We start from the raw sequence: 14365 nt of genomic DNA, 5'->3' as shown, positions 1-14365 counted from the left end.
TTGCATTACTGCTTGTTTTTTTAATGTCGTTGCCTTGCTTTTCTTTTATTCTCCATTGTTCTGTAAAGCACTTTGAGCTGCATTTCATGTCATGAAAGGTGCTATACAAATAAAGTTTTATTATTTTATTATTATTATTATTATTATGTATTTGCCAGAGAATCAGTGTTTACTTATTTATATCCATAATACATGATTCCCTTAAAAAATGCACACATGTCTTACATAGATTAAATTTCTTTGTTAAATAGTTACTGTATCGATTTTGAATCATTGAACGTATCGTATCGCCATGAATTAACCAATATCATCCATGTATGGTATCGTCAACCACGTACTGTGACGCGTATCATATCGCTGTTAAAATGCATCATTACACCACTAACACACACACACACACACACACTGACCTGGTACCATTGGGGGCGGAGTTTCCAGGCGCATACATGCGTCCAGAGGGCGGTCTGTGGGTGGAGTCCTGGAGAGAATCGGTAAAGTTGGATTTCCTAACGACCTTCCCAGAGGCGGGTCTGGCCTGCCTCCTCAGAGCTGTCACCTGGTGCACATGCACGCACGCACGCACAAACAAGAAGAAATGTAAAAGCAATTCAATAAAATGTATAAGAACAAAAAAGCAATTCAATAAAGTGTATAAGAACATAAAAGGGGTTTTAAAGGAGTAGTTCACCCAAGAAGTTACTCTATTTCTATCGTTTACCTACCCGGTGTTGACTGGTGCAGAGTTTGGGAATTTGTTAACCGATTTTTTTATATCATTTTGCTGTTATGTGGAGTCTCTGATTAATTCCCTGCATCAAGTTTTTTCTTCCTTTTTGGGTGAACTACACCTTTAAATATGGACATTGTTACTGTATGTTAAGTTAGGCAGGCATAACAGAAAACAGCAGCATTGCCAGTGACTTGCTGAACTGTTTGGAGAGTACACATATACCCATCTACATGGAACTATATGCATTAGTTTGAGATGTCATATGGTGGCTCACCTCTTCTGTCTTTCTCCTCAGAATCAACTCCTGTTGCCTCTTCTGAGCCTCCAGTAACCTCAGCTGATGCTAGAGACATGCCAACGTCACAGTGTGAATACAAACAGTTAATGACTGACAGCAACGATAACTAGCCTTTATATACTGTATATACAGCAGTTATGAGAAACATGATGAATGTCATCAACAGAATGAAAAGAGCCTTGTTGCTGACCTCCTGCTTGCGTTGGTCCTTCTTCAGGGTAGCAATCTCTCTGTTCCTGCGAGACTCATTCATGCGGTTCTTCTCCTGCTGTTCTTTCATTTGCTTCATCAGACGGACCTGGTCCCAATATGGTAAACATTCAACGACGTTACAGTTGATCACAGATAGTCTGCAAAGCCAGTGCTGTCACAAGGAGAGCGGTATGTTGCTTGTAACTAACGGTTAATCTTAATCTTCTTATCTTCTTATACCACCATAATTGCCGTTATGGTGATACGAAGGTGGTGGGGTCGAGTGTTGAGGGGGATTCAGGTGTATGTGGGGTGGGGAGGTGCTTTGAGGAAGGACGGGTCACTTTCTCTTGTTGAACTAATCAAGGGTCTTAAAAAACAATTAAAAAATCGTCTCTGTCGGGTGGAAACCTAATTACGTAAAAAAACTGGATTCAAAACGCTTTGATCTTGTGCATCTGATACTTTTGATGCTTTTATGTGATGCTGTAGTAGGATAAAGTAGGGTGTTAATTTACAAACAGAGAAAGTTGGAATATTAAGAGGTTTCTTCCCAACAGCAACGATATACCAGTGGTGGAGAACGTACTCACATTTTAATGCAATATAGAAATAGAGAAGAAAAAGTGTACCTGAGTAAAAGTACAAGTATTGGCATCAAAATGTACTTAAAGCACCAAAAGGAAAAGTACTCATTATGTCCTGTTTCAATGTATAAAAATGTTTTGAAAAGTCTACAAGCTCACAATGCGATTACTTTCAAATGGCCGAAATGAAGTGGCTTATGTATGTTTTGTAATAATCAAAATCAACAATGTAGTGGAGTAGAAGTAAAAGTATTGGAAATTGGAAATACTCCAGTAAAGTAAAAGTACCTCAAAATGTTACTTAGGCACATTGAGCAAATGTATTTACAGTAGTTACTTTACACTGCGATAAACAATACGATTGACAGTGCGCCCAGACAGTAGCCTCAAGAAGTGCCAAGATGCCGATTAGAGCAGGCGTCACTTCCTGGTTTTTAAACAGCTGGTGGATGGAAATGACACTTGCGCATTGCTGCAACTTGACGCGTCGGCAAAAAACCGCTTTGCCTGCGCACAGTCACACAAGCGTCCCACCTTGGTTTTCTTCATCTCCGTGACGTCCAGCTGGAGCTTCTTCAGCTGCTTCTCGTACTGCGACTGGTTCTTCAGCAGGCGGGCGTGTTCCTTCTGGGCAGACTGAAGCTTCTGCATCTCCTTGTTCATCACGCTCAGCTTCTTCTCGTACTCTGCCTTGATCTTACGGGCCTTGTCGTCCTGGCCGCTCTCCACTGACCCTGTCGGAACGAGGACACAAAATGGCTCCTTTTCCACTGCCATGACAGACGACCCCTGAACCTTCCACAACCCAGTATATAGTTGCCTCTAGAACCATAAACACCTCTGAAGTTAGTGGAAGATGAAGTTATCTTTGAAAATAAAATTATTTTAAAGCGAACATTTTTTACTCAAATCTTTGCTTCAGCGGGTCCCTCCCTGGAACAATATTATATTTTGAGATGAGGGGGTCGGCGGCCAAATACATATAATTTTGGGGGTCCTTGACGTATCAGCGGCAGCTAGAGGCGGCACTATTATATGCCTTGATCCCGCCTTTAGCTGCCACTGATTGGCCAGGCCGTTTGGTGGCCGGAGCATCAAGTCTGCCTGAGAGTTCCCAGATGGGAGCAGGAAGGGGGGAACCCTGTGTACTCTCTGCTGACCCATCTGGCGGAGTCAGGTTAAAGCTCCATTGAGCCTCCATTATAACAGGATTTAAAGGTTCGAGGTCCCTAACCCTATAGATTTAATGGTAGGGTCACAAGAAAACCCTATAAAAATAATTGCTCAATACTGACAGCCGGTCAGCAAGTGGATTCATGAATGTATATAGACAATATTTTAGGCCAATAAAAAAGGCTATATACCAAATTTCCCACCAGTCCACCTCGGCTGCCGGACTATATAGTTTACTGAGGCACTACACTGTCTCTTCAATTGATGTAAAGTATGTGATTACCTTGCTTATTGTAAGTTGCTGTGGATAAGAGGGTCCCCTAAATGCCTAAATTGTAAATTGAAACATTTCTTGGTAACTTTATAAACAACCTCAAGCATATGGCGTACGTTGTGCCTCCATGCTCAAGCTAACTTTCGCATTCACATGAGGTATCTTTATCCTAGTGTCCCAGCCAGCATCGAGCATTCGTCCATGCTCGAGCTCACCCACTGTCACTACAAGCTGCAATTCTTCAGACTCAAAAACACTAGCAGGATTATTATTTCATAAGTAGGTGTAACCCAGGTAAAATAATACATCACATTTCTAAGACTGAGACAATAAATATTAGTTGACAATACCTTTTGTAATCGTCCTCATATGATAACGCTTGTCGGGTGGAAACGGCATAATGTACTGTTACTTTTCAGGTTTCAAATAAAAGAAACTTAGCTAATGTAGCTAATCTGTTATACTTTTAGCAAAAAGTTAAAATACGTAGATAGGAGGTTTCTGCCCGACAGAGACGACTAACTTTCACTCGTAGTTGAGTAACATTTAGCCTGAGGCTGACCTATGCTTTTCTGGGCATAGAGGGGCGGGTGTCAATCTACCGCTGGCAACGGTTGAACGGACGGGGGCTAAAAGGAAGAGTGTGTGTGAGAGACAGATTAGACGGTGAAGGGGATGATTAATCAAGGTAGAGATAGAGAGACACAGAGAAAGAGAGGGATTGAATAATCAATAATCAATCAATGATCTAATCAAGGAGGGAGGGAGGGAGAGAGAGAGAGAGAGAGAGAGAGAGAGAGAGAGAGGATGTTTGTATGTTTTCAATAAAGCTCCTTTGAATTGAAATTGAAACATTTAGAGAAGCCTGCCCCAGGCTTTTTTATCGAAAACAAAACGCCTGCGGCCTCCGAGGCTAAGTAAGTAAGATTTGACCAGGACCAAGTAACAGGGGCCGAGTTGACTTTGTGCCCACCACCACTATACTATACTGGGTCCATTCTTACTTACCCATGTTCTGCAGCACACGGTCACGCTCCAGCTGCGTGTCCCTGATCTTGCACTGCAGCATCATGAGCTTCTGCTCGTACTGCTGCTTGAGGGTGTGGAGCCGCCGCTGGCTGTTCTCCAGCTCGTCGATCAGCTTCTGCTTGATGGCGATCTCACACGTGATGTTGGCCAGGTCGGCCTGGAAGTTCTCTGAGGTGGAGGCGAGGTGAAACGCACATGACTTTAACCCATTTAGGACGGGAGGAACCCCTTTTGGTGTTTTAAGCATCATGTTATACTTTAGAGTAGCTATTGAAAAATAGCAGATCTACAAGCTCATAGCGCGGCACCGAGTGCCACGCTGCTATTTTTGAAAAGTCGTGAAAATGTGTGCAATTCTTTGAATGTATATTCTTTCACGTCTGGAAGGTCCCCGAAACAACATATTTTCAGATGGTGTTCGGCGGCCAAATACATACTTTTGGGGCTCCTAGACTTGAAATAGTTTGAGAACCACTGATACAGAAACATAGGTTTTTAAGAAAACCCTTATAAAGCTAAGGGCTGTTCACAACCAAGCACTATGTACTCTATTGTCGTCCATGCTAAACCCTTAACCCTAAACCCTAACCCTAATTCATACTGGGTTTTGTTTTGTAATGAGAATCTTGTTTCACAGTACAATGGAAGTCAATGAGGAGCCATTTCATGGATTATTAATTTCAAGTCAACTACTACACTGGAGCCATACATGTCACTAGTAACTAGTGTACACTAGTTACTAGTGTACAACATGACCCGGTAAGAAAACACAACCCAAACCAAAGTGTCCTATTGACGATATTCAGACGCGGCCATCTTGGCAGCAAGGTTCTAACTATAGGTGCAACTTCCCATTGACAGCCCATTCACCCAAACAGAAAAGTCCTATCTGATTGTATTAAATAACGTCAAACTCACCATTGCAGCTTTCTATCTGCAAAGTGTTTGTTTCATAAAAATGTAGACTTGTTATGAGCTACTTCCTTGCAGGTGATTTCTTTCCTAAGTATTGGAGTTTGGAGGCACTCGTTTTTAGTAAAGCAACCTCATGCTTCCTTTTGCATTATGTGTGCAAATTCAAAACAGGTGGTACGCAGGGCTGTTGAGTAATATCCAACGAGCACTCCCAAACTCTGACACTTAGGATAAAATTAAAATAACCTGCACAGAATTTCTTGACAGGAAGCAGCTCATAACATGTCTACGGTGGATTTTTATGAAACAAACACTTTACAGATTGAAAGAGGATAATTCAAGCTTTCCTTACAGCTGCAATGTTGGTGAGTTTGACGTTGTTTAATACAATTAGATAGGACTTTTCTGTTTGGATGAATGGGCTGTCAATTGGAAGTTGCACCTAGTTAGCATCTTGCTGGCAAGATGGCCGCGGTCTGAATAGCGTCAATTGCTTCAACTGGTATACCTTTCTCATCCTGTTCAGAGTCGGAATCATCAGAGCTCTCCTCAACGTCCATCTCCTCCTCATCCTCCTCATCTTCCTCATCTGCATCCTCATGGTCGCTGCCTTCCTGGACCTCCTGCCACATGACATGTTGTTAAAATGTTTTACATTTATAATAATAACTAGAATTAAAATAGAAATAGAAATAGATGATTATATATATATATATATATATATATATTCATTCCGTCGGTAAATCCCTGTAGGCTACCCACATATTGGTATTAGCCCAATATTGGCGTTACGCATTTCACTTGAATAATGTTGTGTGGGCGCGTGCGCGTGCTGAGAAAGACAGAGTTATTCAATGAAACTCAAGATTATAACGTCCTGTGCCGAGAGAGAGAGAGAGAATAACGTCCTGTGCCGAGAGAGAGAGAGAGAGAGAGAGAGAGAGACTGCACGTCAAAATTAATTGGAATAAAAAAACAAATGATGCAGCCACTAGCCGCTGCCTATATGTATCGGGTCTGGATTGCATGTTGGTGAACTCTTGCCGTGTGTGATCTTCGGCACGGGGCGGAGGGGGTCCGCGGTAGTATGCGTGGGAGTCCACTGTCCGCGAGTACAGTCACTGAGTCTGTTACCCATTAAATCAGCGAGTCTGCTGCCGCGCTCCGCTGTTTTTTTTGCCCCCTCAATGTCGTAACTGTTCTGGGACTGCAATCGTGGCTAATGGCTGGGAAGCTTAGGCGCGTCACTGCGTGGCAGGCGAAATAGCCAATGCGAACTGTTTAATCGTAATACTTAGGCAAAAACCAACTATTGTCGAAGAACAATGTTGATGTAACTAAGAGATTCGCTGAGTGAGCTATATTTTATATACAGAGATTTAGAAGGAATAAGCAAAATGGTGAGCCGACTATTCCTCCTTCCTTGAGGATGTTTCTCTGCAGACTGCCGGACTCGGAGAGAGGGAGATCAGTTCGCAGCAGCCAAAGGGGGAGGGGCTGAGAGCTAGTGACGGGTGCGCACATGTTTTCATTGGCTTGTGGGCACATCTTATGGGCACATCTTTTCATTGGCTTGTGGGCACATCTTTTGTGCACGTGACATGTTTACACTTGTTATAATAGATAATAATAATAATAATATTTTAGTATTGACGCTACCGGACAATCAGAAATGACCTCCGAACATCACGCGTTTTGTCAAAACCATGGAGAGTTCCGTAGATTTAGAGTTATTCAGCTTTTCAGTTCGCCTGTATACAAGAACTGAACGGCAGTGCGCATGCGCAAAACCGGTCTAGGATCACTGAAGGAGGTAAGGCCACGCAAAAAAATAAAAATAAATAAAACAGCAATCCCGTTTGATATCAATAATAAAGCTTATACGACAGCGTGTTCTGTCAGAAGCAGTTGACAGTTGGATTGGAATCAATCATCATTGGCCCATTCAGAAAATCACGAAATGACAAAGAAAATAAAATTACTGTTTTGGGGTAAAAAGACAATTCTATGGTGTGGCTCCTTTAACAAATTTAGCTGGGGACCCTCTGGAACACCCTCAGGGACCCCACTTCGAGAACTACAGATCTAAAAGGCAGCGACACAACTGCAACAGCTTCAATATCACTGCCTTCCATACATTAGAACCTCGAGAAACTAGTGAATAGATGTCTGATCAATTAGTTGCTCTTGTGGGTATGAGTACAGTCTACAAATATTGATCATTTTTCTTAGAGATTATTCTATCGATATAATACTTTTTTTTATATTAATGGATGGCTTTTTGTATTTCTGTTGCATATTAATATTAAAAAAAGATTTACCGTAAGTCTATTTCACCCCCAAAAAATGTATTGTATATTATTTGCATTAGATTGATTATTTCTCATAAAATCAATTACATTGATTAGTTTGATTACCATCTCAGCCTCCTCACTCGCTCTCTCTGTAATCTCCTTCTCTTGGTCGTTATCAGGGACCTCCTCTTTGACAGCGCTGAAACAGTTAAACAAGAACAGTGTCAACAACATTATCCAACAACTTGCAGTGCACATTACACTCATTCATATTCTGCAGGCACAATACATGGCAATCTTAATACAAGGAAATATCAATGGGCTTCAATGTGTAGTGTACTTCCAAAGGCACTCTGTATTGCACATGGCCACAGAAAGCATACACAGACTTCATACGTTATACATGAGCAATGAATACGCTCATCACTGTATGTGGCTCACAGCAATCCATGTGTGTACAGTAGAATACATAACAGTCTGGCAGTGTTGCAGTCAAAGGAATACTGTAGACTTTACTGTAGACTTAAAAACGTGCGTTATGATTATTCAATGAATTGAGACCGTAATCGATGCCAAAAAGCAACAGTATTCCTCTAACACAGAAATAGGATGCTTTTCAAACATGTCATAACATTCTGTATTAAAACCCAAAGCCAAAAAAGCATGACAGGAATAAGTAGCACAACAGAACTCTGTTGGATAATGATTTATCCAATTCAAAGAGTTAGCAGGCCGGTGGTGGTATGCACAATATCATCCAGACAGGCTGAATAAACAAGGGAAAAGAAAGATTAACAGAGGGAAAAGAAAAATAGGTAGTTACCATACCCTGTCAAGTTACACAGAAAAATAGAAATGCTGTATAAATATATTAAAGCATCTGACTAAGATAGTCAGTCATACAGAGAATGTAAGTTATCACATTTGCTTCAGACCTTCTCAAAACAACTCAGACTTGGAAATATTCCAACATCCACAATGAAATATGGATTATATTGTCGACATATCAACCAAAACGGAGCCACTCCGTCAAGTTAGGGCTTTCAGTGGGGGAGTTGTCTGAGAAATTCAAATTACGTTTCTACACAAATTAAAGTTGTCAATATATCAAAATCAATAGTAGTACCACCAGATCACTTAATTTGGAAAACAGTATTTTTTGTCATAAAACTACATGAAATTTGTCTTCTGAAGTTACTCTTCACAATTATTATTAGGATCAATTATTAGGACCCGGGTGCTATTAATACAGCAGAGGTTAGGTCTATTGCTTAGCTACACTTTGACACATACAGTAATATCTTTGTGGTTAGAGACAGAATTGTGACCACCACTCTCAAAAGGAATACATCCATATTTTCTCTGTTTTTCTGTATCTTTGACGTTTGGTGTGTGACCTGAATGTCTGCAGAAACAGCAGGTGTAGACCCATAGGCCGTAGAGTTTCTGTCTGTCCAAGCTGACAAGTTTTCTCCAAATATGGGGAAAACGGGATTAGATAGTTCCCAGGAGAATGCCGGGAGGGGAACATGAGAATCGTGGAATTTCTCGGTGGAAAATTGGGAATGTTGGCGAGTGCACTCCCAGGCTGGACATCTTTCCAGTCCCAAGCTTGTCTTGACAGGCCATGAGGAAAACACTAATTAATAGGCAAATAGTGTGAAGGGGGATTATGAGTCAATGGTTGAGGGATAGATGGGACCTCGGTAGCCACTACAGAGCATCTACAGGAAACATTAAGGCTTAGTGAATGTTAAAGTATTTGGTGAGGAAATTATGTGGTGCTAAAGTAGTTCACTCCAGGTGTGGCAACTACCTGTCGAAACAATACAAAACAAAAAAACTCCACATGGTGAATTATAAGGACGGTAAGGAAGCAAAGGAATGTGGGCTAATCTTTGGGTGAAGACAAGGGGGCGCGTTATGGGGTGAAGACAAACCTGGCGACCTCAACCTCCTCCTCAACCTCCACCTCCCCCTCCTCCATCCGTCTCTCTTCCAGCAGCTGCTCGAGTCTTCATGGGGGGAGAGGTTGAAGGTATACAAGGGATGTGGAAAGGACGGATGGGAAAATGGAAGGAAGAAAGGTCAGAGGGTAAAATGCAGACATAATCCATAGCATCCCTGGCATATCGTTTCAAATGGGGGTCCGCCATCCGCGGGCTAATTAGTGTCAATTTGGGGGTCCTTGACGTGAAAATGTTTGGGAACCACTGCTGTAGGAACAAGACTGCTTCTCACCGCATTTGAACCCTAGCTAGGACAGTGGACAGAACCTCCGCTGTGCGTATATAAACCATACCATCTAAACAAATGTGTGACAAGGCAAAACTATTTCCAGCAGCAAACACGACATGCACAAATAGTAAAATAGTCATTCACGTTGAACCTCAAACTCAATATAAACAAAGCTAAATGTATATATTACAAAATAAAATATGTTATGACTTACCCCATGCCTTACCCCTTGCCTATCCTACATGTTTTTCATCATCACAGATTCATTATCTATTATCTCACAGTAAATGCACAATTATTCTGGTTTTGTAAGAAAGTATATTTTTAACATTTCTTAGTCTTGATTTTGGTCTAAAATCAATGCAGATGTTTATGTTTTCTCATGGCAATGAAGACCCATTGAATTGAATTGAATTGTTTAAAGTTGATTCAGAGTCTACCGGCCGTACCTTTTCTTCTTCTTCTTCTCCCTCTTTTTAAGTTTCAGCAGGTCTTTCTTGGCCAGCTCGATGATGTCCGACGTCTCCTTCTCGGGGGCCATGGTGGAGAAGGAGCCTGGCCCTCCGTAGAGGGACTGTCGGTTGGAGGCACGAGAAAGGTTCTTCCTCAGGTTCTCACTGACGGCTTCACTCTCCAGGAGCTTGTCCCTGGAGGAGGGAAGGGGGACGCAAACAGGTGCCACATAGGTCACAATTATTAAAGAATCGCCTGAATGCAAATTATTTAACATAATTGCACATAATCATTAGCATCATTGCACAGAATCATTGGAATCGTTCTGTAGACAGAGAGAGGTACAGTACTCAGTTATTTACCTCAGTTCTTCTATCTCTTTGATGTAACTCTGTATCATGTTGCCAATCTCCTCATTCCCTCCTTCACCTGGGAGATTAATTAGAAGATTAGATTTTTGTTGTAAGTTATACAAAAGACAATGAAATAAGAATAGCCATTAATACTTTTTGGGGTACTTGGTTAAAAATAATCACAAATCTTTGTACAAATTTGTCACATCTAAACTCATCCACAGTCATGTTAAAAATAATCACAAATCTTTGTACAAATTTGTCACATCTAAACTCATCCACAGTCATCTTGTGGATTACAGTGGATGACATTTTACAGTTTGTATTGTCTATAGTAATTTGTTTTGAGATGTATCTGTATTCTATTCTCTGCTGTAGCGATGACCCAATGCCATCTCTTCCAGAGATGATTCAGATGAATAAACGATACCATATGTGTATTATTTGCAATCTTCTAAATGCATTTTATGGTTTGACTTTGTACGTTTTCGCTTGTATATAATTAAATAACGTTTGAATTGACTATTATATGATATGATCTGATCTAAAATCTTTTTCTCTTTGGCTCTCATTGTAATTTTATCTCCACAGTATTATTCCCTGCAGCACTAACCCAATATTTTCCCTTGCGGATCAATAGAGTTAATCTTTTCCGGTCTCATTTTCCCTTCTCTCATATCATATTCTATCTAATCTTCCTTGGACTAATTTTATCCCATCACACTGCGAGTTTCTGCAAGTTGGCACACAACTGCAAGTTTGAGCACAAAAACACAGCTGCTGGGTTTTGTTTTGTAACTACACAGCAATATACTTAGATAGATATCTATCTATGAGTGTACATAATACATAGGCTACAAATGGGACCTTACAGGTCAATTTGGTTACATGTGCACACTCACAGTTAAATTGACACTGAGGAATATAGTAAACACTATTGAAAGGTTTTTTTCCCCCTTTTCTTTATTATTATTATTTCTTTTTTTTAACTTTTTCAGGACGTGCAGCAGACATGCTTTCCCTCCCACACCCTACTTTTCCTGCCTTGGCCTTACTTTCCGTTATTTCATTAAATAAATGAATTTCATTAATTAAATAAATCCTGCCCTAGACACCCCTTCCCCATCACCATACTGTACCTGCCCTGGCCAAGGCCTGGTTGGCCTGGTCACTGAGCACCTGCGTGAGTCTGGCTCTCTGGGCGTCGATGGTCTCCTGCATGGCCTTCACCCGCACCCTGAGGTTGCTGTTCTCTGTCTGCAGCATAGACACCTCATGGAACATGTCACTGAAGCTGTCCATGCTGTCCTCTCCCGCCATGCGTTTACCCTGCAGGGACAACAATGGTAACTCTGAATGCTGTGTATATGCCATGGCTACGTGCATCATACTGGCAGCTATACAAAGCGATGCCAGCGGCGATACAAAGCAACGGCGGACGTTTGTACCTGCTACAAATTCTACAAAGCTTCAATCCAAGTTGAGCTGGCTTCAACTGCAGCTAAAACTGCAAAACGACCAAGCGTTGTTTAACCAGTTCCACTCACCTTCTCTCTTCATAAAATTCCTGCTTGAAATGTGGTGGAAAACAAATGATTTCCCTCAGCCAGTTCTGTGTTCTTTTTAACCGCAGACTTTATACGTGTCTTGCTCCTCGGACACACTCTTGAAGTCAACAAGCGTGTTGATCAACACTTCAACAGCGACAGATATTCTGCATCGCTTTGTAGCTCCCAGAGTGAACGCAGCATAAATGTATGACTTGTCGACAAGACCTGATCTACAAACTCGCAACCATCAAGCTTATATGTTGGATCTTGTCGACAATGCATGACTCCGATATACATACATTTCGTCAGAGCATAAATCAGGATTTCTCTCCATCTCTCTCTCACCGTTTTGTACTCCATCAGTTCCATCTGTAGTCGTGCAATCTCGGTCCTGAGAACGCTGATCTGCTGGCTGGCTTTGTCCTGGTTCACCACCACCTTGTTCTTGATGTTCCTGGCCCGGTTGGCATACTTCAGCGTGTTCAGCGTTTCCATGAAGTCGCGGTCCGACGGGCTGATGCAGGCGATCATCACTGTTTGGCTGACGGGAAGAAAGCAAGATAAGTCTATAAGAAGTCTATAAGTAATCATATCACCTACTGAAGTATCAAATTCAGATGTACAGTTCAGTAGTACGATGAGATATCTTTACAGCAAGGAGTAGTCGGTTAATAAAAATAGCAGTGGAAAAAAAAATAGAAAGATCAAGACAGTAAATGTTAACACAGTTTACATAGAGTAAATGGGAGTATTGTATTGTCCCCAGGGAACGGGAAATTATTTTGTTTGTTTGTCTAAAACCAAAAAAAGAAATGTAATATGTATGTATATGTTCGAAATTAATGTCGTCAAGTAAAATGACATAATCGTGACTGCCCTACAAAATGAGTAATATCGTCATGGAGGAAAAGGTAGAATTGTGTCGCTGTCGGGCAGGAACCTCGTACTGTGACGATGTTTTAGTCCACATACCTGTTTCCACCTAAGGAGTCCTGCAGCAGGCGGGTGAGTTTGGAATCTCTGTAAGGCACATGGGAGGATCGCTTGCTTCTGTCGCCCAACGCACTGATTACATTCCCCAGAGCAAGCTGCACACATGATGCAGGAGAGAAAGAAAATGGGCTTCAGCAAAAACACACAAAATCAGACGTCATTAGACATTGCATACTAAAGGAGGACTTTGATGTTTTAAAACCAAATCTCCAATTGGGTCGTCAGTGACTCGTCACTAGTAGTGCTCACTATGGCATGGTACCATTTCTGTCTACTCTCTGAGGCACAGCTAAAAAATGATTACTTCTCGGCCTTAAGCACATGACCCACCAAATTCCAACACACTTTGCTAGTTTGGGATTGGCTCAAGGTAGCCGACAGACTTAGATATCTATGGGATTGATATTCATGATAGTCAAAAGGACAGTATTGCCCTCAACACCCTCATACCTGTCTAACTACTCAAACATGATCTGTTACCACCAACATTTTGAACAAGATTCTCATTCTATACTCTGCCACCAAAATGTGGAATGCCCTGACAGAGGCTGACACCATTAAAGGATATGTAACACACAATGTGTACAGTACCTTTTCATTAGTCTATTGTCAGTGCAGGTACAGTAGCCAGCCACTTGATGGCGCAATTGTCCAATGAGTCGGTATTACTTCGCTGTACTATGAACTACTTTCAACCTGGCATCCCTTTTTTGACCATGTCATGATATTGTTATAAACAATGTCAGAAATGTCAAAAACATGAGAAATACGGTAGGCAAGAGGCAATCTACAAGCTTACAATGCACCACGATGCAACAAAGTATAAATGACTTAACCAGTGTGGTAGAGGTTGCGTGTTTGGTATTTGGTTAACAGAGCGTATCGTACATCCGTGTGAATGCTCACATAATTATCGTTATAGTTAGCATGCTCAGGGTGAATGGCGCTTCAGACGAGGTTAAAAACTAGAGGTGACCGAGCCCGGTGGTCGGTTGAAACGTAAATGTTTGAGAACCACTGAGCTTGTTAGTTTGACTACCTTTGGCAAGCAGGTTCAGGCTTTAAGAGAGAGTAGAGTAGAGTAGTGGCTCTGACCTTTTAGTGACCCAAAGGGGATATTTTCACTATTACTTAAAATAAAAATGTAAGCAATTCCGTAAATTATAAAACAAACGTTTATTTCTTCAAGAAATTACTGAAAGAAAATCATGAAAATGTTTTTTTGAAAATACTTTGAAATAATAATAATTAAAAACTAAATGTAGGAAACAAAAAGATAAAAGGGA

The 14365-nt window shown here is 41.2% G+C and overlaps 1 protein-coding gene across 5 annotated transcripts in view; it reads right to left on the bottom strand.

The window, feature by feature from the left end:
- The window catches only part of kif21a (kinesin family member 21A), a 79435-nt gene that overhangs the window by 20535 nt on the left and 44535 nt on the right, over positions 1 to 14365 (bottom strand). For 2 of the 5 annotated variants that reach the window (XM_083762648.1, XM_083762650.1), the window contains exons 7-19: positions 13059 to 13174; positions 12432 to 12627; positions 11676 to 11865; positions 10546 to 10612; positions 10180 to 10377; positions 9433 to 9507; positions 7598 to 7691; positions 5707 to 5821; positions 4263 to 4451; positions 2342 to 2541; positions 1219 to 1326; positions 1005 to 1073; positions 411 to 556 (exon numbers count right to left, since the gene is read on the bottom strand). In XM_083762648.1, the coding sequence (XP_083618774.1) occupies positions 411 to 556; positions 1005 to 1073; positions 1219 to 1326; positions 2342 to 2541; positions 4263 to 4451; positions 5707 to 5821; positions 7598 to 7691; positions 9433 to 9507; positions 10180 to 10377; positions 10546 to 10612; positions 11676 to 11865; positions 12432 to 12627; positions 13059 to 13174 (1763 nt within the window). The remainder of the gene's footprint in view (positions 1 to 410; positions 557 to 1004; positions 1074 to 1218; positions 1327 to 2341; positions 2542 to 4262; positions 4452 to 5706; positions 5822 to 7597; positions 7692 to 9432; positions 9508 to 10179; positions 10378 to 10545; positions 10613 to 11675; positions 11866 to 12431; positions 12628 to 13058; positions 13175 to 14365) is intronic. The other 3 variants (XM_083762649.1, XM_083762651.1, XM_083762652.1) reach the window with 3 other exon arrangements.

This window comes from Protomyctophum parallelum (assembly GCF_964188405.1).
Source record: "Protomyctophum parallelum genome assembly, chromosome: 4".
NCBI lineage: Eukaryota > Metazoa > Chordata > Actinopteri > Myctophiformes > Myctophidae > Protomyctophum > Protomyctophum parallelum.
This window is presented reverse-complemented; position numbering and strand designations above follow the sequence as displayed.